Below are 24938 nucleotides of genomic sequence, written 5' to 3'. Positions count from 1 at the left end.
AGAAAGGGGGTTGACCTTTCAAGCAAAAGCCGCATTAAATTACAGGAATACTGATGGTTGTGCCGCTATGGGCAAGGGCAAAACATAGTTATTTGTCAAGGTTAACCACCGCCATCGACCTCTTGCGGACAGCTAAAAGCTGTGGTGCAGCTACCACTGTGCTGCGGCCTCTGTGAGCATGAGGCTGTGTGGGCTGTTATTCAGGAAAAAAGGCCCAGTAACTTTTCCTCTTCTTACACCTACCGTTGTACCTTTTAATTTGGCTTTTCTGGTATTGTGTACCTAGTGGTGATTAAACATGTGGTGAAATAGTGAGGGAATGGGTTTGTGAGTGTATGACCCAGCAAGGGAAGCACTCAGCTTGCTGGATTCATAAGCACTGCTTCGACGTTTCCTTTGCTAGACTCCTTTGCTAGAATTGCTTTGTTCCTTCTGACTTTCCCCTCTCTGAGGCTGTCCTCCTTCAGGATATCATTACCCACACACCGATTTAAATTTTGGTGACCCTTAATGAGGCTACTTTGTAACTCGATGCACTGCGGTCCCTCTCCACACTGGCTAGAAGTAATTTCTCCTTCCTGTTACTGTGTCCTCTTTCTCAGACCAAAGAGAACTCCTCCTGTTTTTCCTCATGGTGAGGGCTGGCATTGGACGGAGGCCTTATGCCAAGCTGGGTCCCCTGTCCTTTTGGGAGGTGATGGGGACTGCAGCAGTTTGAGATTTGCCCTCACACTTCTTTGGCAGGGAGGAGGTGCGTGAAGCCAGGCAGTGCCTGTGTCTGCATGGTCAAGTACATTTGCACCTTTCCCACCTTCTTACCTGACTCAGAGAGCCCTTCTCGGCCAGACAGAGCCTTTCCCAAGGCCAGCTGTGCCTGGCTCTCTTTTTTGCAGCAAAGCAGCATCCCCTCTAGAGCTGCCCTTGGGGAGTGGGGAAGGGGGGTGGCTGCAGCTTGGCTTTGGAGACAATTGGGTTAATCGCAGCTATGGAGAGGCAGGAGCCAGCTCTTCCGATGGTGCTTGGAGTGAGAGCTGGCTCCCAAGCCTTCTCTGCGCCCCAAACTTTCTGACTCACATCCTGTGTCTACCATCGTGGTGTGCAAATGCTGTCTCTTGCTGCAGGCATGTTTCGAAGTCATCCCAGAGCCCTCCTGAAATCCATAGAGTGAAGCACTGTTTCACTGTATGCGAAACATTGGTCAGGCCCATAATAAACAGCAAACTCTGACATTTAACACATGTAATGTTGTTTGTCCAGTTTTAAAAAGGAAATACTATCTAAGAACTCCTCTGAAAGCTAGAGCCACCCAAATTTGCTTTTGTTGGGCCAGTTTGACCTGTGTAGTATTGTTATCACTTCCAGAATATAAAATTCTGAATCTCTTATAAATTGTGCATTTTACTGAATGAAAATCTTCTCTATGTGCTTAAAAATCCCCGCCAGATCTTTCTGATGATAGAGAACAAATACGGAGAAAAATTATAACTCCCTGAACGGATAGAAAATTAGCACAGTCATAAAAGGCATATATTGCTTTAGCAATGCAGCTGAAAAGGAAAAAATGAATAAACCTGCCACTCAAAAGGCAGAGACGAAGAATGACTGCTGCCATTCCAGCTTCCTGGCCCTTCTCCCCACCATGCAAGCGCAAAATCCCCCTGTGCAGGCCCAGAGGAAGTGCTGTTCTGTAGGTCCTTTCCTGCAGACACTGTGCTCAGCAACGTACTGCTCTAAAGTGCATGACTAGAGGATATCCTAAATTAATTTACATAGATATATAAATATAAGCATGTGTGTGTATTTTGTATGAAATATGAAACTAGTGATTTCTTAGCCAACCCCTTAATTTGTCTGAAACAGTGCAGGCATAATGGAAACTGCCCACACATTTTTCCATTAAAAGTTACAAAGGGAAGGGAGGGGGGTACTGGTGATAGAAAAACACATGCTCTCTCAGCTGTCACATAAATGCCATGCAGCCAGGCATACACTCACACCCGTTTGCTGGAAAAAATTGTCATCTTTACTCTGGTGCTTACTGCTGGCCGTCTTCCTGCTCGTGCCCTCCCTCCTAAGCCCTCTGGGCTCTGTGTGTATGGAGGGGAGGGACATGGCCATGCTTGTGCAGGTGCATGCAGTGAGCATAAAGAAGTCCAAGCCTGTCCATTTTTGAAGGCTTCCTTTACTGGATTCAAAAGAGAGAGCCTTGCCACGCCACTGCCCCTTGCGTGGCGCAAGATGATTGTGCGGGTGAATGTGTAGAGCCTGTGGAGTAACTTTGTCTGTGTGGGTTATAAACAGGCTCCTTGCCCTGCCAGCTTCTTCTTGACCCTGCTAGGAATGGCACTCACCAGGTTTCTGTGTAGTCTGTCCAGCCTGGCTGTGAGCAATTTTCTCCAAGGATGGATGAATGCTTACTGAATGCATAAGCCAAGGCAGTGCCGCCTAGCAGACACCTGGTACAGCGAGCCACACTGGCTGCTGGGCAGCTCCAGGGATGCCCTGATGGAGAGAGCAGGAAGGGGATCAGGGAGAGGCCCGAGGGAGCACTGGCAGCTCCTCAGCCTCAGGCAGCTGGGCCATCTCCATAAGGTCCGGCTGCTGTCTCGCTGCTGAGCAGGGAGACCATCACAGGTAGGAGACTGCAGCGTTAGGGCTCTCTGTGGTCTGGCAGGGGCATCCCCTTGCTAAATGGTTCACACAGATACTATAATCCCCTGCTGTGAAGCAGCAGACTCTTCAGCTGGGAAAGCTTACTTTTCCCCTCTCTCCTGCCTTCAACTTGCCTGACCCCACTCAATTGGAAGTGTCAGGTGCACCATTTCTCACTGCAACCAACCCTACCATCTCAATGAAAACGCTATATATGGAAAAGGCAGTCCTATGAACTCACGAGCATTTTTTGAAAGAATGCATTGTGTTGACAGTGCTAACCATTTTGCACAGCGGGGGGAAAAAATGCAGCTGGTAACTAATGCAGGACTGTGGGGATTCGTGGATGTGTGTATGTTTTTGTTTTTCGCTATATTGTCCTATAACCCATATGCATCACTGCGGGTTATGTTAGTGGAATTTTGCTGCTCAGCAGCTGTCCAGGCAGTGTGAAGCCAGGCCCACTCATCCTTTTTACCATCAAAGGTACGCGTTCAGTCCATTTATGGCTGCCTCGGGGCACTGCTCCACACATCTTTCTCACAGGCAGTGCCAGCTTAAGGCATTAACCACCAACTCGACTCTAAAGCCGTGCGGTAATCTGTATCTGTTGATTGATCAGGGTTAAAAATAACTTGGATGAGTCGACTGGTTCCTTTTGCTGCACAAACAGCTGTGCTTGCCCAAGAGAAAGGTAGTGCACAGGAATGAGAGACCAGGAGGCAAAGACATCCTACTCTGGCTTTGCTGAGGAGAAATAAGTATACAGAATTGCTCAAATATGGTCAGGTTTTCTGTAAAGTCTGTATTTTAAGTTCCTTCTGAGAAGCAGGATGGCTACTGGTAGGGACTCTCAGAGGATTTCTCAGTGTTGAGACCATGACGCCTATTTAGTTCGTCTTGTTTCAATCCTCCTCAAATCTTTGGGTCTTCCGGTATGCCTGTTCTGTAGTAACTTAGAAACATATCAACACCTTCTTCTAACTACTGACCTGTGCTTAGGTCCTGTGACCATAAACCCTTCCTCAGGTCTTACTCTCTGTATTTAAGAGACTGAGTCAAATTTGGCTATGGTAAACTCCAGCACCTTTCTAAGGACTACTACACAAAGTCATTCCACGTACAATTTTAGTCACTGGAAAGAAGATAAAACAGAAAACAAAAAAGCAGCCCAGTCCTGAATGGATCATAATTTATTATAAAGTAGGACTGACTTTGTTTTTAATAAAGACCATTGCTTAAGAATGCAGAAGTGAGAATACTTTCTTAATCTGTGCTGCAGGGCTCATCCTGTGAAAATCCTGGTAGGTCCTTATCAGTGGTTATTCAGCTCCCTCGGCGTTTCTAGCCTTGGCAGATTCTGAGTGGTAACACTTGAAACTTTGTGCGTCATTTAATTTCCTAGAGTAATTTTTCCTTTTCCCTGACACTTTATTTGTTATGTTCAGTATTAATGGTGTAGTAGTATTTCTCAATAGCACCATAATTTACTAATCCATAAACTGCAGGGATGTGTTTTATATTTCAAGAATTGTGACCGCCCTCTCATTGCCCTCCCAGAGAAACCTGAGACTGTTGTTCCCTCCACACTGCTAAGTGAAGTAAAAAGCAGGGCTTTTCCCCCATGTTGCAGAAAATACCTGTTTTCCATATTAAGTGACTGATCCTGGAGTTGCTTATGCCTTTCATCCATCTGCTGCCAATTTAACTGGCTCCGTTAGCTAGTGGCTCCTTCTTATGACCTTGCAAGAATTTACAAAACCTGGTTTCTATAAAAACTAAGGGGCAATCCCCATGTTTACTCTCTTGCTCAACTAACAGGATTTCTTACTGCCAGCTAGTCCTAGAATATATCCCCATCTCTCCCCACCTCCGACTCAAGCCCGCATCTGGGAAGATCGGATGACTTGGCCAAGATTTCCAGCTGCTGAAGTTACCTCAGCAGATCAGTTGCTGTTACAGATGTGCAGTAGCTCTGCCTGGACTCTGTGTGTCTGGAAACCTGGCGTGTAGTACAGCGCTGAGGCTCTGCAGCCTGTCAGACCGGCTCTGGCAGATCCAGGGAGAGCCTTGGCAGCGTACGCACCACACATCTGGGCAGAACGGCTGTCCAAGGCCCAGGCTGCTGTTTTAATCTCCTGATTTGCATCACCTGGGCAGACCAACACCAGCCTGTCACCTCCCATACTCAGTGGACTTACTATGCATATGTTAATGCTGGGGGGACCGTGCACATGTCTGTCAGGAAGTCGCAATCAACCAGCCAAAGAAAGGCCAACAAAGCTAGAGAAATGATTTACAGTATTTATGTGTGTACGTATATAGCAGAAGGAATTGTTTTTCCTGGCTGTCTTGAATCTTTCAGCTAAGACTGACTGCGATGCGAGATGGGCTTTACTGCTGTGTGAGGTTCCACATGCAGTGCACAGATGTGTATCAGACCACATAATCCGAAAATAGGCATTTCTCTAGTGACATTTAGCCTTAGTTTTCCAAATGAAGACAGTGACTTCCAGCAAGACAGCCTTTTACAGGATGGAACTGTAAGCATTTATTTACCCATGGTGTCATTTTTATCTTTCATAAGAAAGACGGTATCAGCTGCTTTAATTACAGGATTATGTATGTAAACTCGCACTTAATAAAAATTTGGAAGTAAAACTTTTGCCTAACAACAGTCTTATTCTTGGCAATCAAGTTCCATCTACAGAAGCCTTTCATGTTAGAGATATATCCCACATGTGAGTTATTGTTACAATTCAATAAATACTTTACAAAAATAACGCTAGCTTTTTTAAAAAATTAAGACTTTTAAACTCACCAATAGTTCCTCTCAGACAGCTTCCTTAAAGAATAGCTTCTTATGTAGGACACTGCACTCAGCATATGCTAAATGGGGGAAAAGGGGCAGTTGCATGCTTGACCTCAGGGAACTTAGACATGTGTATTCCACTTTTCCTGTTCTTTAAAAAAATAAAGTTCTTTCTTTTCTTAAAGAAACAAGGAGATCTAAACACTCTTCATAATAAAAATTGGAAAGTAGCTGTGAGGGTTTTTTTTTTGACATGTTTTCCTTCTCTGGCCACACTCTTTCAAAGACTTACAGCGTGCTTTGTTTACAGGTAGCTGCCCTGAAGATCCGCTCCCCAGCATAAGACACAAGCCCCGACAGCTGTAACTCTGTGTCTGAGATGTCTCTAGGAGCAGGCTGTTTGTAACTCTGGCAGAACCACTGCATCGGGACTTCTTCTGCTTTGTAGGAAAACCACAGCTCCGTTTCCCTGCAAGCTTACGTCAGATGGACTACCTGACCTGGAAGGTAAGAGTAAGAATTCCAAGAAAAAAATTGCTAATAACTGTCTATATTCACTTTTGAGTATTACGTCTTCCTTTCTTAGATATGACGAGTCATGAAATCAATTATAGAGAAAACTGATGCTTTAGGTGCATTAATCTTGTAAACCATTCCCATATGGAAGAGTACATTCTTCAATCCTATGGTTTATAACAGCTTTTAAGTATGTGCCCTCCTCAGCTGGGGCCTTGGGGCCTGATGGTGATGGCAGCTGCTCCCCTCCGCCCCCCTCACACTTAAGTTACAGTTGGGGAATAAAATGAAATGCACATTATTAAATGAACGTTATTGCAGTATAAAATCCTACCAGGACAATGTTTATGTATGTCTGTATGTAAAAATAGGTGTGTGTGAGATAGAGATAAGTGTTTATAAATTACACACACTATGAAAAATACTTATGTATTATATTACAACTATATACATTCATTAGAAAGAAACTGATCAACCCCTGTCAAGGAGACAATGCAGCAGCCGTTATCAGTTCTTTGGCATCCAGGAAACGAATGCTATTTTGTGTCTGAAAAGGAGGAATATCTCAGTATTCCCTCGCTTCTTGAAATTGCTTGTAGTAGTCTTCGTCTGAAGGGTTCTCTGTACACTTCTGCCCATTGTTTGGAGGCCGTGCTTCATTGTATCGGCTCCAGTCACCTTTGCATATAATCCAAGGCAGAATGTCCACTTTGTAATGGAGTTCCGCTGAGAATTCGATGCTGATCAGGTTTGGTGTTCCTGCCCCTTTCCCTCTGGTAATCAGCTGCATATTATCATCATAGCAACAGTGCTGTGCTGCGAGCGTTGTGCTTTCCAAAGAGAGCATGGAGCGGATGCAGTACCGTGCAGTGGGCTTATAGATCTCCAGTTTTTCCTTTGGACCGCTTGCATCTTTCCAGCGAAAGTTTTTCCTCTTAATTCGATCATAGATTTCAGCAGTGCTGTATGCAACTTCTCTGGGGTAGGAGCATGGGCAGCTGGGAAGATCATTGACCACTTTGTGCATGTATTTCTTCAGGAACTCGCTTTTGCAGCTCATCCATCTTTCACAGCTATCAGTATCTGTTTAAGGGCAGGAAATGGAAACTTTAGATACATTTTGCAGCATCCCAGTTCATATGATCATGATAACAAATGAGTAAAGCGTAACTGTTCAGCACCAGTGCTTTGCTTAAGAAAGAAAGGGCAGTCACAGCTTTCCTCCCTGCAATGTGTTAACGTGCTGTCTTGTCAGATAAAAAAAATCACACGTGTGACTGGCGTTACGGCCTCAGGCAGTGCTAGTCTGAATTATACTATGGCACCGTGCCAGTAGGAATTTTTGGCATTTCATCTACCTGGCAAATTCTAATGAAGCTGCTGGTATCCCCACAAAGCCCAAGAGGCACTAACAGGGGTTTACAAGGGACAGAACTGCAATAGGGAAATCACAGTGATTTGATGCCAGTCTCCAGTTTAAACCCCTTGCCCACACACTCACCTTATAAGAACGGCAGATTTGGATGCTGAAGGATTAAGTTTCTTATAATGCTAGAAATACCAAGATGGCAAGCAAGGCCTGCATTACTTTTTCTGAAGTTCATTATTAAAGCCCTAATTCAGTCTTTCTTTTAACTAACAAATACTTTTTTCTGTTTGTTCTCCATCTTCCCAATGGGGTACTTCAAGCAGCTGTAGTTCAGACCTGGAGACTGACATCTTAGCTGGCAAATGCAGCCAAAAGTGATTCAGATTCTAGAAGGGCATATGTGACATAATATCAGAGTGTCTGTACATTAGGAGGATTTAATGGCACCAGAGCCATGATTTATAGCTGGGATTAAAGAGATTTATAGACTAGTAGCTTATTTAATACTGGCACTTATTATTATTTTGCAAGAGTATTGGGAGAATCCAGTTAAATGTCTCCTACCTAAAACATTATTTAAGGTGTCTGTGTCATGCTACGGGCTTCCAAAAAAACCCTGCATATCTTGCTCCACACTTACTTAACAGGATTCTGGAGTAAGGCAAAGACTGGGGCCTAAAACTCTTACAGCAAACATTCTTGTAAAATATTTACTTAGTGATCTGTGTCCTGGTTTTCTATCTCCTTGAAGAGTCCTATCCCAGCTGTCATTAACTACTGTGCTCTTCCACCATAGGAGGGAGATGCTGGATTACATTATTTATCCAGTTAGTCGGGCATCTCATGGCTAAGAGTGGCCAAACTATGGTTTCATTGGAGGGTTGAAATCAGAACTTTATAGATGTTGGGCTGAGTTTTAGATAGATAAGTATCAAGTCATGCCCTGTAAAATTGCTGTAGCTACCCTCTCTGCAGCACACACAGTTATAGAAGCTATGCATGCTCATAAAAGTTAGTCTTTTTTTTTTTTAATGTGACAGCTGTACCTAAAATGCTTTTCCAGTATCTTCCATTCGAGGCTATTTCAGCAAAATACTAAACAGTGTTTGAATTTTTTCCATCCATTAATGTGGAGCTTTACAGCTCTTTTCTGAACTAGGACAGAGTTGCTAAGACTTAAGAGGAGAAAGATTCTAAGGCAGAAGCAAGCTAAGGTTCAGATTGTAAACTTAAGCAAGATAATAAATGGCCATTATTACTGACATTTTTAATGGTAAAAAAATCTTGGTCCCGCAGTGAGAGTCAAAACAGGAGAATCTAAGGAAGTCTCTTATCTGTTACTGAAAGATTGACTGGGCTGCTTACCAACTTCAAACAGTTTGGTGGCATTGAAGTCTTCACTTCCTGCAAGTAAGCTGACTTCTGTGGCAGCTGTCCGGAAGGTATCTTCGATCCCTAAGACAAACATGTGTTAGTGGTGGTGGGGTTTTCCTATTAAAACACAATGCAATCAACTGTCTCCCTGCTGTTCCCTCCTTCCCCAGTTCTGCAAGGTGCTTGTGTTTGGCAGGGAAGTATCCGGGAGTTGCTGCTGGAGGGAGCATTCATTTAAAAGCATAATAACCAAGGAATCTGTGGTCTTAGGAAGATAAAGCATTAGCTGAGCTCAAAGGCTAAAAGTTTTCAAGTTTTAGAGCTTAGATTATATTTAAGCAACAAACTGGTCAGTTATGAACCCAGTGCAGGGACAGCAGCAAGGGAACCAACTTTGTTCCTCTTCTTCCTGATGCGAGGCATGCCAGCATCTCCCAGTAATTCAGGTAGGAGCTTTGCACACACTTCACCAACAGCCACCTGGTTGGCTTTCTGTCACCAGCATCTTCTCCACAGCACGTATCACAAGTGACTGACAAGATAAAAACAAGCATCCTAATGGAAGCTCTAAAGCCCTTGGTAAAATGTGATGTCTAAAGGAGACAGCCTTTGTGCAGAGCAACAAGCCTGAAGACGGGTGAATAAGTTCATATCCATAGGTCGGCAATCATTTTTCAGGAAATACGAGACAGAATCATAGAATAGTTTGGGTTGGAGGGACCTTTAAAGGTCATCTAGTCCAACACCCCCTGCAATGACAAAGATAAGATGAAGCTACTACAAGAAGACTGGTGCTTTTTGCTCTCCCAGTGCTAGGGAGTTGAAAGGTGTGAGTAGGCAGGAGATAAACAACTTCCCCCATCAATCCCATCCCCCAAATATAATATCAGGATCTTTTAAGTATCAGGATCGTCCAGCAACTTCCAGTTAAGTGTTTGCTATCGGTAGACAGAAACAAGGATTGCCAGAAAATGCATAATTGGTCCTGCCAAAGTAAACATCTTCTCATTGCTGCTTTAGCCTGGTCTACCTACCAGCCTAATGTTTCCCTAATATTTCTGTGCCACGTAGCCTTAAACTAAATGTCTCTTCAAAGAAGTGTTTGAACAGGTTTGGGGTTTTTTCCCCCCTCCATTGAATTAAAGACCTCCAAAGAGAGCAGAAGGCTGTTTAATACGTGATAACTATATGGTTAATAATGAAGTCTGTTCACCATCCATCTTTTTGCCAATGAACTTTCTCCTGATCCCCTGAACTGGGGCATAATAGCGGCTTGCAAAGCTTCAAAACAGCCTCAGGCTGCTTTTCAGTAAAATTATCATAGGGTTTTGCCTTAACTCCAGCAGTAGATGCAGAATAATAGATAGCCAAGAACCCATTACAAGGCAGTAATTCACTGCTGGAATTATAAACAGCAGAAGCTGAGCTTTGCCCTTGTAATTTTAAAAATGTCAGCACAGCCTCAAAGAGTGAATATATTTTGCTTGCTGATCGTTGGGGGTCTGTTATATGACATAATATATTCTTTCAAGTTTGCCACTGTTTGATGCTAGCTGGTAATAAATACTGGAGAATATAACTGGGGGCTACATGCTTTCTTCTGGAATTAACCCCTTATTATTGAGGTTTTAGGATATATGAAAGTGTCCAGAAACACTTTTCTCCTGAACTGCCCAGCAGCCATTACCTTGTAATGGATGCACACATCTATCTGCGAGTGAGAAACTTCTCTCCAGCTCTCTCACTGAGGCTCCTAAGTCTTCTCTCCATCACTGCTGACATTTCACTTCCCATCAAAAAAACCTGACCTCCAGTTTAAGAATTTCTGCCTTTCTGAGTCATTAAGTAAACTCAGTGAAATGCATACCCTCATGGCATGTGTTTTTACTTCTCTCCCATCTTGGGAAGTAATGAAATTGCACATACCCCATGCATTGTGGCAACTGCTGCATTGCTGCATTACAAAATTACCTAAATCCAAAACCACAGCAGCATTTAAAGAACATTATGGGAAAGTTTTCCATAGCAGCTTTACATTTTTAATGACGTAAGTTTGAATGCTCAGCCCTGGTTTCACCAAAGAGAAAACTGCATGGTGGTAAGGACATCTCTGTTACTGACATTTAATGGCTGTAAATGGGTAGGAGCTACTGTAAAGGTTCTTGGCCATATCTTCTGAATACATTCAAGCCTAAACTTTACATTCCTTCATTCCATTGTGCACAGCTGCTGCAGGAGCAAACTTACAGTTTTACAATTCTCCAACTATCGAGCAACACATAATGAAACAGAGATGACATTTCCACCTTAACACTAATTTTCTAGGACAGGAAATTTTGTAGCTTAATGCCCAATGAACCCAAAGTCTCTGGAGTGAAAGGCAAAGCATGTTTTAAAGTATTTTTTTCATATTAATACACATGGAGTCTTAAAGCAACTCTGTATACATTAGGCACAAAGCTTCAAAGCCACGTAACCGGGGAGGAGCTATTTGTTCACAGCGCAGGCCTGCCCGTTCACTGCACAGCAAAATATGAGCTCACTGAGGTAACGGTCAGCACAGCTGTTTTGAAATTCTAAAATTAATACAGATTTGTTTCAAGAGAGTAGATTACACCCTTTGGAATACAAAATGTACTATGCACAAAAATGACTGCCGTAACCTAAAAAAAGCCTGTATTTGCCTTTTAAGTCCCAGGGGACAGGAGACTGCATCTAGCAACGTATTATTACTAGCAAAGAACCTGCCATTTCATAAACGGCCTTGAGAACCGGCGTGTCTCTTCCCACCGAAGCTCTGACCTTGGTGGGGAGCAAAGGGGCTCTGTGCACAGGAGGGCTCTCCCAGCCCTCCCCACCTCTCCCCACTGCCCCCCAGCAGCTCGGGGGAACGCGCTCCCACCTGGGCAGTTGGGCCTGTCGCAGGTCCGTGACTCGGTGGCGGTGCAGGCGTACCCGCAGGACCGCGTCCGCTTCTGGTTGCCGCTCCCGCAGGTGACGCTACAAAGGGACCAGGGGCTCCAGTCTCCCTCACCATCAATATAATCTGTGTAAGAACAAAGATGAGGAAGGAAATGAAGAAACAAAACTCCTACTGCCCAAAACTACTGTGTAGTGTTTTGTATTAAGAAGGCAAAACAAGAATGGGATCCAGATGTGTCTACCTGAAGCTCGGGCTAAATGCCAGGCGTAAGCCTGCTGTTTAAATGGTTTTCACACTTGACGCTCCTCAGGGAAATGCACGCAACATTATTTGAAAAAATATTTCCTTTCTCTTTTGACCTTTTGGCAGCTGAGAATCCTCAGCTGCAAAGCTGGGTCATGAACTAACAGTACACATCTATTCACATCATTTCCCTGTATATAGGAGTATGTTTTCTGACCACAGGCTAATCAGGCACAGGATAAATGAAGTTTGCTTTTTCTTCTTTTCAAAACACGCAGCAATAGCACAACAATACTCAATTAATTTGTAGGACACAAATGTTGGACTGTGAGAGGCTGTGGGTCATGCGTGAAAATTGCAATTTTGTTTTTCAGTCCTTTGAACAGGAAATAGACATTACAGGAATTCTGCCATGAATACAGGGAACCGCATATGCATCTTACACCCAGAACAACATGCAATTTGTAGTGTTTCATGTGAATTATTAAATAACATTAGATCTGACTGTTTACTAGCAGGAACCTTCTGAAAACAAATCATGACTTTCTTCTCTTTTGGTAGCCAGCCAAGGGCAAATGTTCCTAAGTCTGCGCCACCGGCTCGGTGCCACTGTAAGTATCTAAACCCCTTAGAATCAGTCTCCTTTGTTTGCTGAGTTAACTGTTGCACTTCCCACCTTGTGAAGGCCACCAAATGGAGTCCATGAACCAGTCCCAGTTCTCTTGCCTTCCCACTGGCCTCCCCAGCTGACTGCTGTCTCTCACTAGGGAACATCTGGCTTACTGGATTTCTCTGCAATCTACAGGAGATGTTTAACTGACCTTGCGATGACAACTTGCAGCCTTTGCTCATTTTGGTTAAACCAGCACTGGTAGCAAAGCAAAACGGGGTGTAGTGACTCTGAGCCAGCCCTGCTTTATAGTTATAGGCTGAACGTGTATGTACAGGCGTGACACAGGGCCAGATCCCTGCCTGCACTGGCCCCTGTGCTACACGCGGTTCCCGCTCCCCCCCCACTGCCATGCTGTCTGTGGGCTTCCTGAGCTGGTTAGTAGAACACGTAACTTGATTTGTACCATATGTAATGACTGACGACAACTCTGTGGGGTGCTATTAAACGTTTATTGCCAGGAGTATGGGAAGGTTATATATCTCACTCATAGCAAGCTGCCTAGATGTGAGTTCCTCGAGGCAGGGACCTTATGTGCTTTCCCTCCTTTTCTTACACTGCTGCTCATTGGGAAGCCACCACGCTTGAATCAGGTGCCCATGGTGTGTGTGATGTGTGTGTGATGAACATGGCTACCGTCTGTGTGCAAAGATGTGTGATTCTGGGGCTTGCCAACAGGTGGGCACTACAGCAGTCTGAAGAGGTGTCTTAGGAAAGCATGATCTGCCCTCTCTCCCTGGCCTTGCTCTCCTTCCCAGCTCTTTTCCAACTCTGAGTGTTCTTCTCCATGTGGCTGGTGAGGAAGAGGGAGGGTGAGCAGGTGCAATGCTTGTCGAAGAGCCCAGTCTGGAAGGCCCAGGAAGGGCAGGCAGAGCCGAATGGTGCTTTTTGGCAGGGGCAGGATGAGGGAGATAGGAGCTGTGAAGCGTGTGAACAGGGCAATGGCTGGAACCAGCACAAAAGCCCTGTATGGACAGAGTCTGTTGCTACGTCCTCCTGGCCAAGGCCAATGGCCAATGGCACATGCCATTTTAGGTTAGTCAGAAGGCCAGGAGTCTCTTCCAGTTAGCAGGGTGCCCTGGTGTATGGCAGAGAGCTCTAGGATAATTTTTAGGCAAAATATAGTATAAACTTAGTGTTTAATACTGCATTATGAAACACATGGTATCTACTATTAAATATACCCTGTTAGATTTTCAACTGGAGTTTAACCTGTTCTTCCTATTTTTATATTTGTAATTCTTACTTTTTTTTCCTACCACAATTATTTGTGAAAGCAATTTTATTTTACCTAAACGACTAACTACCTAATATATGAATTCTTGGCAGTAGAGTGTGCCCACAAATAAATACAGGTGCAAAAAGAAGGGATAGACTTTAATCTTCTGGCCACAGAATTTAAAATAGATATGTATGTGTTCAACTACACCATGCCACAAAAGGTCTCTCTCAATTGTTAAGGCTCTAGGACTTTAAAGTCCTAGAAAACAGGGGAAAAGTGAGACGGAATCAGGGCATGACAGCCACTCTGCAGAATCTAGGGAACACAACAGAAGTGCCAGGGTAAAGGTACTGGGGCTTTGAAACCCTGCTCTAACTAAAAATCTTTTATGTATATGTACAACTTAAACAGGAGAGGCTCTGAGCTACCTGTGAGCACGTATTTGTTCACCTCCCTCGAGTCATTCCCACGTGAATAGTTACAGCCCGTTGGGGCAGTGAGTAACTGTAGCTTCTCTGTTTCTAGTTTCTGCAACTGTTTCATACAAGCTGAAAACAATTGTTTTCGCCATGACACATCTGGAAGAGAATTACACACGCAAATACACAATGTTCCTGCTACATATGCCACTCCCCACACATGCACCAACATAATTCATCTTATTTGTGTATCCACCAAATGCTACCATATTTTAGATCTTGCTTATTTATCCAATGATTATATTTTAGTTCCCAAACCACCACATGATTCTAAATTTGTACTTATCCTTACTCTAAAAATAAATATGAAACCTTGTTTCCTCTGCTTTTAAAAAAGTACACTTACGACTAAAAAAAGGTCCTCTTATGGGATAACTGGTATGATTTTCAAGATTATAGAGTTACTAGTGGAATGCAGCTACCACAGTACAGCTTGTGCATCTGCACAGATTTGTATTTAAAAGCTGATGAACAAAAGCCACATGTTGAAAAATTGTATTTTGCTTGGCCTACTTTCAGCGATGCCTCACCATTCTCATTTCCCCCAAACTCGTTTTTACAATCCCAAGATGCCCATAAGAGGCCTGGAACGCAAACTTACCATACTCTGGCTGCTCCTTGGACTCGAACGTCCGGTGACTGGGTGCATGACTATCCCACCCACCGAGAGGGTTGAGGAAGTTGCTGTCCTCAGTAGTGCTGTCATACTTGTAGTCCTGGTCACCGCTGCTCATGCGAGTCAAGGTGGAGGACCTCTGCCACCAGTTTCTCCAGTCAGGTGATGGGACTGGCCAGCTAGGTTTGCTGTTCTCTTTCTGCAGGTCCTTGTCTGTCTCGGTGTCGGGGCCGTCCACCACTTCAATGGTAACCTATGGGATTCAAGACAGAGCAGGCTGTCTGTCAGCATCTCCTCCTCGTCAGCGGGAAACTTTCTATACAGCGAAGACAACCGACGGGTGTTGCCTTGCAGAGGGGCTGTGTAATGCTGTAGGGTTCACATGTTGTAAACCACATGTGGGTTACTGAGCCCAGAGATATGCGGCGGCTGAGTGATTCCTTCTGCTACCTCTGCTGAATCAGACCTTGGAACAAAGGCTAGGAAAAATCCCCCACAAAATAATAACCCATGCTGTGCCTAAAACCTTTGCAGCACAATTCTCTGCCTTATGGGAAAAAGATGTTTAAACCCGAACATACATGACCAGGAAAAAGAAAACCATATCTGTTACGTTAATTAGGCTGAGGCTGAGTTTGAGGCAAGCATGAAGGACACCAGTGAGCTGAGCTTGTTCCGAGGACTTGGACTGACTCAAAACTAAGGAAGTCCACGAGTGCGAAGGTGGAAGACGCAGCCCCCGGGGTCTCCACAGGCTTTGCCTTGCCCTCTAGCGGCAGCTCAGCCCGTCCCTCGCACGGCCTCCTGGCAGACCAGCATTCCCATCACACCGCCGCGTGGGCTGTCACCCCAACGTGGAACCGTGCTCTGAGTGATGAGAGCCAGCAGCTCTTTCAACCCTCGCCGAGGAAGTCACTTGCTGCTAAGCCCTCCATAGTAGGTCCTCCTTCTGTGCTGGAGAGTATAACATACAACCCGTCAACGGTTTCTGCACATCCCACAGCGAAGATTCAAAGTTTGCTACCCAATTCCCTCACAGACACCATGAATGTAAATATAATTCTGCATAGGGACAACCCTTGATTACGCCTTTTCTGTGCTCAAAAATGTGTAATTATCAAACTGCTTGGTAAGTACTCCGCATGCATATAGGTGGCTATTTAGATAGAAATAGGAACTGGCCATCAGAAACCTTGGCTCAATGAGTCATGCAAGCAGAGTGTGGCCACAGATAAATCATAACATGTTCTGATGCTTCATGCTAATGTGGTTCAGTGATTACACTGGATTTGCTAAACAACCATGATACAGAGGTGACTATCAGATAGACCTGTAGTGTTTAACAGGTACGGAGGTACTCTTCATGTTTTAGAGGTTTACAAAGCAGTCTTTCAAGACAGTACTCCATGAAAATTGGGTTCTGTAAAACCAGGAAAAACAGAATAATGTGCTGTTATGCTAAAAGTCATTTACATGGCTCTGTGGATTTCCATTTTGGATAAAAGGTTTCATTTTATACAATGGTTATTAGTAAAATCGCAAGACAGAAGAAAAAGAAAGGAGTGTCTGTGTCTCTTCAGCTACCTGTGATCCACAAAGGAGCCCGAGACAGGAAGCAAACCAGAACTGCCATGAGAGCTTTGTAGCTGCAGACATGGCTGCACTGACAAGACAATGCCCGCGCATCCTTTTTTGGAGAAAGGAGATTTTGCATCTGTTTCATGCTTTGCATTTGACCGTAGACCAAGCCATTGAAATGAAACGACTTTGAGGCTACTAAGAAGCTCCAATGGGAGAAAGAGCAAGAGTGAGGGAAAGTGCAGTTGTCAGCCTAATAGCATCTTTACTCAAGAGATATTTTACTCCCAGACTAAATATGGTACTGGAATGATTACTTCATTAAACCTCAGTTTCTACAGACCAAGAATTAAAATGGATTTCATAAGTTTGAAAACATCAGGGTTAGATTCAAATTTTTTGTATCTCTCCAAGCAAAACAGAGTTTTCACAATAATTGAAAGGAAATAGTGTTACTGAGTGGCCACTTGCAGGGCTTTAGTACTGCCCACGTGAAAAATAGTATGATTCTAGTACTTAAGTAGCAAGTATTTTTAAGACCACATTAACTTTGTAAGCAATGACTCAGCAAAGTTGGGGGGGGGCGGAATGTCTCATTAAAAAAAGACAGGGAGTGCTTGATAATCATTCCATTTGCTTTGGTAATCTATAGTAATGTGATAGGGAGTCAGAATGAACTCGCATTATTTCAGCCAGGTACAGTCTGAAGAACCAGAGGGATTTGCTTTAAAATACTTATTCAGGATGCCAAGTCAGTTTAAGCAAAAGAGGGCTTGTAGGGACAGAGAAGCTTGTGTTGCGCTAAGTGCTGCGCTGGGGAGGAAGGGCAGGTGTAAGGTACAGCTTTCCAGGCCCATAGGAGAGCAAGAGTCTCCAGCAGCACTGCCACTAACTTACTTTCAAGACGTGTCTGTGCAATCAGATATCCCACTTGAGTCGGTGTTTACTACCACGGAGGCTTATTACAAAGGCCTTTAAAATGAGTTTTCCAACACACAAGAACATACCCTGCAACAAAAATGTCTTACATTTGGCTTAGGACTAGCTAGCGTGGAGCAAACTGGGAAGGTACAACCCACGGGGGTGACGCAGTGCCCAGGGTAGGATTGCTTGTCAGCTGCAGGTGAAATCCCACAGTGCTGCCTTCAGGGATCTCTGGGCAGGGGGGACGAGTTCTTCCGCTCTGTCTCTCGCCTCCCCAGCATGACTGCAATGCCCTTTGCAGTACTATGGTGCCTTCTCACCCATGAACCAGGTGGGTTGAGGACTGAGATCTTATTCCAATTGATAATCCCTTTGTTTTAAAGAGGAGAGAAGTCTGGGGAGAGGAGGCGTCAACAGAGATCCACCCCAACGTAAGCAGGATTTTTTAAATAGGCTATTTAAAGAATGAATATACCAAAAGCAAAATCCAAGGCAGTAGTCTGACATGCACCTATATTCCTCTCCCTTCTGTTTTAAGCTTTGATTACTAAGTTGTTTGTTTAACATGTGGCATAAAAAAACCATAGAGTGAAAGAAATTCTATAAAGAATCCTGGGATTGTCTGAACTGCCAGTTTAGTCGAGTCTGGTTCTGTTTGTTTTCAGAGAGTCAGGTATGCTCTGCCCAGCCCCATTTAACTCTAATGCACTTTCCAGAGGCAGGGAGAAAAATCAGTGAGTAACCCTAGTAATCCCTCCATGGTATGACCCAGAAGTTGGGGCAGAGGTGTGAGAAAAGGCTGGTGCTTTGGGTAAGCAATTGCTCCCCTATCCCAGTCTAAAATTGTGAAAAATCAGCATTCAGTGAATGCTTCCCGGTACTTACAGATAGCCTTAGCACTGACGCATGACTATACAAATAGAAATACAAATATAAATACATATACAAGTATCTTGTTTGATCAGTTTCTATACTGGTTGTTTATAACAAGGAAAAAAGAAATGAGATCTAGAATGAGAGTCATTAAACATGGGCATTTAAAGCAGCTGTGGAAAAGCTTTCATGCTGTATAACTACTCCAACAAAACATGTTCTCTCAAAAATTAAACAGTCTTGGAGACTGTTTTAAAGACTTTGTTTTCTCTGATTTCTTCTTCCAGTGATTATCAAAACTGTAAAGATTATCTGGTTTGTTTTTTTTCTTAAGATTCCCAAAATGTCTGTGGTAACATGGTTCTGGTACAAATCCACAATCATCTCCAAGAAGTATTCAAACCTAAAATGAAGCTACTTTATCTATGGTTGGGTGAGCTGTAAATAAGGATGTTCCTCTAAAAATTGTTAAAAACAACTGGCATAGGTACATTAAAACAACAGAGTTGCAGTCAATTTTTAATGAAAGAAATGTATCAAGCACAGATGTCTTGAGACACCAACATCCAATTTTCTCCTGGCCAAAAATATACAGAAGATAAATATTTTCCCCGCCTGTTGGAGCGCACAAAAAGTTCTGTGTACTTCGTCCTGTTTACTGAGACAATGTTTCTGAATTCACTTTAATGGTGTAAACATTGCCCTAAGCAACTGGAAGATTATGTTTCAGGAAAAACTACATTTGCAATGTTGTGCAAGCTGTGCATTCTATGACATTTCTATCCTCTGTTCCCTTCATGCAACTGATGCAGATTTTCAATGCAGAACTTGCCATTCTGTAAAGGTGCTTATGTGCAAGGCAGCAAAGAGGTAACTAATAGCAGAACAGGAATGTGTTCATTATGAGATATTGAAATGTTAAATTTAGGTTTGCATGACAGAACAACTTCTGTTAAAATTGTATCAGTAGTGATACCAGTTTACTTTTGGTTATGTCCTGACAGCTCAGTTGGAACAGTTCTCTGGACTTTTTGAAAGGTAAGTGAAGGACCCTCAAAAGTTGCTGGGAGCAAAGAAGACAATGTGACTCAAAGCCTGAAATTAGTATTTATATATTGCCAGTCCTAGCTGTGCTTTCTGATGGGCCCAACTGAACCTCAGAATTAAAAATCTGGTCCAAAACCCAGCTCTGAATTTTGCACTTTGCAAGGAGCTCATTACACCGTGACATTTAGAAGTCTGTGCAGAGGTAATAACAGCCCTGGTGTTGAAAAGGATTTAACCATGGCCCTTGGCACCTTTCTCTGCCTAGACCAGTCTCTCCAGCTCACCAAGAGGACCAGCTAGTTCCTGGCATGGCTACCCCGTGTCTGCGGTGCTGCAGGTAGCTCAGGGGAGCAGCCAGACCGACCGGGGGGATGGTCTTGGGAGCAGGGAGTTCTCCACGGTACAGACCCAGCCCAAGGACCAAGAAAGTAAGAATGGGCTCTCTCCTTTTCTGGGTGTTAATTTAATGGTGGGGACAATTGCTCTGCTACTACCTTAAGCTGTTAAAGCCCTAAAGGCATTACAAGAAATAAGCACTGCTGGAGCCCTCCAGTTCTCACCGTGCTAGAGTAGGGATGAGATGTAATGGTCAGAGCTCAGTATTACAGGTACTGCTGAGTCTTTTGTGACAATAGCAAGAAGGTGTCACTTTCCAGTGTAGTGAAACCAGCAGCTTCAAATGACAAATATAAATGCTGCCAAAAAACGTCTGTGTTAAAAGTGACACGCTATAGATGGAGGTGAGGGAAATGGCCATGGATGAACCCACAGAAGAGATGGTTTGAAGTCTACAGTTCTTTTTTGAAAGCAGATCTTAGAGGCTTTTTCCTTTGTAGGTGTATGTTCCTAGAGTGGGTGGTTCTGTGTAGATGTTTTTTTAAGAGAAGGTAGAAACTGAATAGATATCAAATAGCATAAGTAAAGCTGACACAGCAGCACTGGAGTGGCATGACTGGTGGATATGGCCTACAGGCCTCATGCGAAGTAATACAGATTCCACACCACCAAGCAGGCAGCATTAATTTCTGGCTTAAAATCACTCCTATCGAATATACCAAACTGTTGATTCCCAGTGAGGATTCTAATCAAAACAGATTTATTCACATGCCGTTTTGCTTCACTTTTCCAGGGCACATCAACATGGTTTTGAGGACAGGAATCCTACCCAACTCTGCCCAGTTTCTACTTGGAACCCATCTCCTCATCCAAAACATTTAACACATCCATCTCAACTGGAGCTCACCAAGCTGTGTTTCAGGTATACTGGCTGTGAAATTTGATCAAGATTTAAGTTTTCTGAAGAGCATCACTATCAATAAAATGCCCTTGCCCAACAAAGAGTAAGGAGTTTTCCCTTTTCTGCTCATTTGTCACGGTATCCAGCACTGCTAGGAGAGCAGAAGAGCAGTGGGACAACAGAGAGCAGCGCAATACCTTCCCAGTACACAAGCCTGGAAAACCAGGAGTAAAAAGAACAGGAGACGGACAAGAGCAAGAGATCAACTGCAAGTTGGAGCATCTGGACCTAAACAGGATCGGCTGCAGACAGATATAAAACTGAAAAAGCAAGTTGAAAAGGTATTCCAGTGAGATTTCTTTAAAATTTGCAGGTATAATTACTCTTAAAAATGTTATTTTTATATGTTCTATGTAGAGTTGTAGAAGGGAAAAGAAGCTGTGGGGTTTTGAGGGCAATCGTGCTAGATTAACACACACAGGCTTTTTTCTCCTTTCCAACCTCATTGTCCTAGGAGGAATTTAAATTAACAGCCCCCGGAATGAAACTTACAGAGCCCGAAGCCATTGTGCAAAAAGAAAAACGAGTATCAATTCTGCTTTCACCTGCCAGGCAGCTGACGAGAAATTTGCAAGTCAACAAGTGTTGTTATCTCCATTCAGGTGAGTACAGTATTGTTTAAGAATAAGAATTCACTACAACCTGTTTTTTCCCAAAAGAGTAGGTCACCTTTTACAACCTTTAGGCAAAGAAATGAGCTTTAATTGAGTCTGTAATGAATTAATGGGGGTTTTAGCTCCACAAGGTCTGACCTGCTGCAGGACTGTCAACCAGGAACTTAAAGAAGCTTTGTATATCCCTATTTATTTACGCACCCAAGTAAGCACCTAAGTAATGCAGAACTTAGGGAGCCTGTTTGTGAAAGAGATAATCCTTGTGCACGGGAGCTATGGGATTAATGTTGCCCAATGTTTTCCATTTTACAAGACTAGGCTTCCCAGTTCTCCGAGTCCAGCAAAACTGCTGACATAGTTGGCTGACACATTTCCAAGATCAGGTGGTGGAAAAAGAGGTCATAGCAGAAGCAGTTACTATACAGACAAACCAGGGAAATGTTTCCATCTCATTTATCTGTTCCCTGGGTCTAAACATTAAGTGCTGTTACCAATCAGAGAAGGTTTTTGTTTCTTCCTGCCCTCCTCTGCAGTTTACATACTGTTCAAACAATGATGTTACACTCGTTGCCTCGTGCCACGATCTGGGGCCCCTATAGCTTCCCTACCTTCCCTTCCCAAGGCTTTCTGGACGGCTTCTCCTAGCGTGAGGGATGTCTACAGTCACCACATGTTGAACATGTTTACTACCTTGGCCCATCAAATATTGGCCCCGCGCTCGATCCAAGTCTGTTAGGTTTCTTGAGGTTGCCGGCCATCTCTGACGTAACTTGGAGACAGCCGGCTCTCGCCTGATCGTGTTGGTCTCTCACCAACAGATCTATTCTATCTTTACGTATGTATTTCTTAGACATATCAAAAGGATGGTAATTTTGTGGGCTGGGGGACTGTAAGAAGCCAGGAATTAATTTAACCAGAAAACCAGTTCTATTAGTGTATTGTTTTTATAAGCACATCTTAGGCAGAACAACATTTCAATTTATTGTTTTGGTTAAGAAAGACTGCTTATTAATGCCAATTTTGCTTTAAGGCTCTGAATTAAAAACAAATAACTCATTTTTTCCTCTTCCTAATCCTTGAAGTTTCAAGATGCAAGTGGCTTGTAAGAGGCCATTCCAAACCCAAGAACAGTTTGAGGAATAAAATATAACAAAGTTTCTTGCAGACAACTTTTTTTTTTACTCCAGGCAGCTGCTGTAGAAATTAACTTTAAGCCTCGGTTCCATACAGAGGACCACATTTTGAGCTGAAACTTTAAAACTTGCTCTCTTATAACCTTTGGGTATGGTTACATTTTATAAAAGCACACCAAAAGAGAATCTGTTCACAAACAAATTTTGTAACAGAGAATTAAAAACAGAGTTTAAAATGCCCATTTAACATAATTGAAGAGAATATATTCTAAAAAGGCAATAGCAAAGGTGGCTTTAGTATCATAAATAGGTCTATATTGATACCCACGCTTAGGCAATCAACACTATCCAAAGAGAAATTCAGGAAAAAAATTGAGATCGGTGCATTCAAGACAATAAGTATATTACATATTACAGGTATTATATATATAAAATATAAAACACAGATTATAATGCATCCTTTCTTGGTGCTACTGGTAGAGGGACAGGGTGTTCTGGCTGCATGTCATGTAAGCCAGGCTGAAAGTTCTCTTGGCTCAGTAAAATAATTTGTGCAGCTCATAAAGAAAATATATCACACATTAACAGAAATTTGTACCTGAATGTTGGGATTTTGCCCATTGATATCTGCTTTTGACAGGTCAGGGAAGTTTGGGAGATCCAGGAGGAAAGATCTGGGTCCATCTCTTTGCAAGGACGTATGTCCGTTTTCCTGCCTGAATCGCTGCTTAGGGAACGGCCGGTGGGCAGCCTGGAGATCGGGGTACTCCCTTCTGTCCTCGGGGTTCAGGGTGAAGCTGTCGTCAGGAGAACGGTCATCCGTGGTGAGTGTGTTCTGGGGGAAAAAAGCAACGCACTGTAACAACAAGTGGCAGAGCGTGCAGCCCTGCCAGCGTCCCCGTCCCCAGCTCCTGCACAGAGCTGGCTGCAGAGCGCGTACGGAAACCCCGGCCGCACACGCGGCTCCTTACGGAAACACACGGGATCCGTGACCAGCATTGTCTGGGGTGCTCCCCAGTTTGGTGTCTGACTCTCAGGGAAATACACTCAGTTACAGCGGTGCAAATCTGTCACCAGCTGACACAAGTGAAAACCGAGTCGGACTTGGGTGCTCAGCTCTTTGGGGTTCCTCTCACATTCCAGCATTGCAGTGAGCACCTACACATTGACACGGGCATCTAACTTAAAGCAAATCTGGAAGCATGAGGCTCTGAAGCAACCCCAGGGAAACCAAATTATATCACATTAAATGTGTCCCTAAGATGGTGAAGGGTTATCTTTATTATAAATTGTTTTAGTTTGCTTTGTTCCAAAGTGGAGCAAAAACACCGAGTGCTAAGTGCATGTTGAAATTGATGGTATTAAAAGATTGTACCGCTGAACTGGCAACCTCCCCCTCTCTCTCCTCAGTCTGCAGCAACTTCCATCCCGTTGTCTGTGTTCCTCACCCACTTTCCCTGGTCTTGAACATCTGAACCTTCCTTCCTCTGGGATCTCATTTTCATGTTTGCCTAATGGTGGGATTGAATTTCACCAAGTTGTGGGTCAGCGGTTAATGCTTTTGTTATTGTTGAGCGTACTTTCGGGTTTTGTAGTGTATGACGGCGGGCTGCCTTCGGACCAGTAGCTCTGCTGCCACTGCCTTTGACCTCAGCAAGGAGATACATTTAGTATCAAAACACCCACTCCCTGGGTTAGGACCGGCCTGGGGACTCGGGGGAAAATACCAGCAGAGAAGTCAAATCTTCTTATGGCTACAAAAAAATGCATGGGGTAGATTCAGCACAGGTTTTGCTTTTGACCCAGCTGAAAAATTTTAGGTTTGAGGTCTTAGTATGACTGCCTGGGGAGCTTTTATTTTCAGTTCATAAAGAGACAGCAAGCATGGAGAGGGTAAATGTTAAAGACCTATCTTTTAAAACAAGCACAATTAAAGTGGAATGGCCACATGTGGTTCTGGCTCTACTGAAGTGTATTTTTGCCAGCATTTCTGGTTAAACGCAATCTCCATCCAGCTCCCCTGGCTCAAATTAAGCTAGCATACCTTTGTTCAGCTCTCAGATAGATAACTGTTCCAATGCCTTTGCTTTTATTTCGTGTTTATTTGCTTAGAAGGTTCTAAACTGACCTTTGAAGACATTTTACAATATAATCTGTGCACGTTACAGGGAAATATTCAGTGAGTTAAACAAACCAAGATTTAAGAGTTAATCAGGGACTAAGTGAAATCACCTCAAGCAAAAACTCAGGTGGTTCTCCTCTCCCCTTCTTGTGCACTGCTTTTGTAAAGAAGAAAAGCAGATCTAGCAGAATTAATACTGTTCTTGGTATGTTCATGATCAGAAGGGTAGTCTTATATATCTACCTACAGCACAGATGCAAAAAAGCTCATTCTGAATTAGTGCAGGTGTGCAGTGCTACCAGTGCCTGTGCTCCTGACAGTCTCTATTGTTTGAAGGCTAAAACAAGAAGCTCTTCTCTGTTGGCAAGCAAGTAGGACTTTCAGATGCCTTTGGTGGGCTACCATTATCCAGTGTAAGGCAGAAAGCAAATCACACAGCAGCAAGTTCTGGGAAATGAAACTGAGGGCCACTCA

At 43.6% G+C, this 24938-nt stretch overlaps 1 protein-coding gene across 1 annotated transcript in view; it reads right to left on the bottom strand.

Annotated features, from left to right (window-relative positions):
- Nucleotides 1-3827: 3827 nt before the first annotated feature.
- Nucleotides 3828-24938, bottom strand: part of ISM1 (isthmin 1, angiogenesis inhibitor) — a 45343-nt gene continuing 24232 nt past the window's right edge. The window contains exons 4-8 of the mRNA XM_014966325.1: nucleotides 22941-23177; nucleotides 14862-15129; nucleotides 11626-11769; nucleotides 8715-8804; nucleotides 3828-7063 (exon numbers count right to left, since the gene is read on the bottom strand). Coding sequence (XP_014821811.1) covers nucleotides 6546-7063; nucleotides 8715-8804; nucleotides 11626-11769; nucleotides 14862-15129; nucleotides 22941-23177 — 1257 coding nt within the window. The 3' untranslated portion in view covers nucleotides 3828-6545. The remainder of the gene's footprint in view (nucleotides 7064-8714; nucleotides 8805-11625; nucleotides 11770-14861; nucleotides 15130-22940; nucleotides 23178-24938) is intronic.

Source organism: Calidris pugnax, unplaced genomic scaffold, assembly GCF_001431845.1.
Source record: "Calidris pugnax isolate Ruff unplaced genomic scaffold, ASM143184v1 scaffold31, whole genome shotgun sequence".
Classification (NCBI taxonomy): domain Eukaryota; kingdom Metazoa; phylum Chordata; class Aves; order Charadriiformes; family Scolopacidae; genus Calidris; species Calidris pugnax.
Note: the sequence above shows the minus strand (reverse complement) of the source record. Positions and strands in the feature narration are given on the sequence as shown.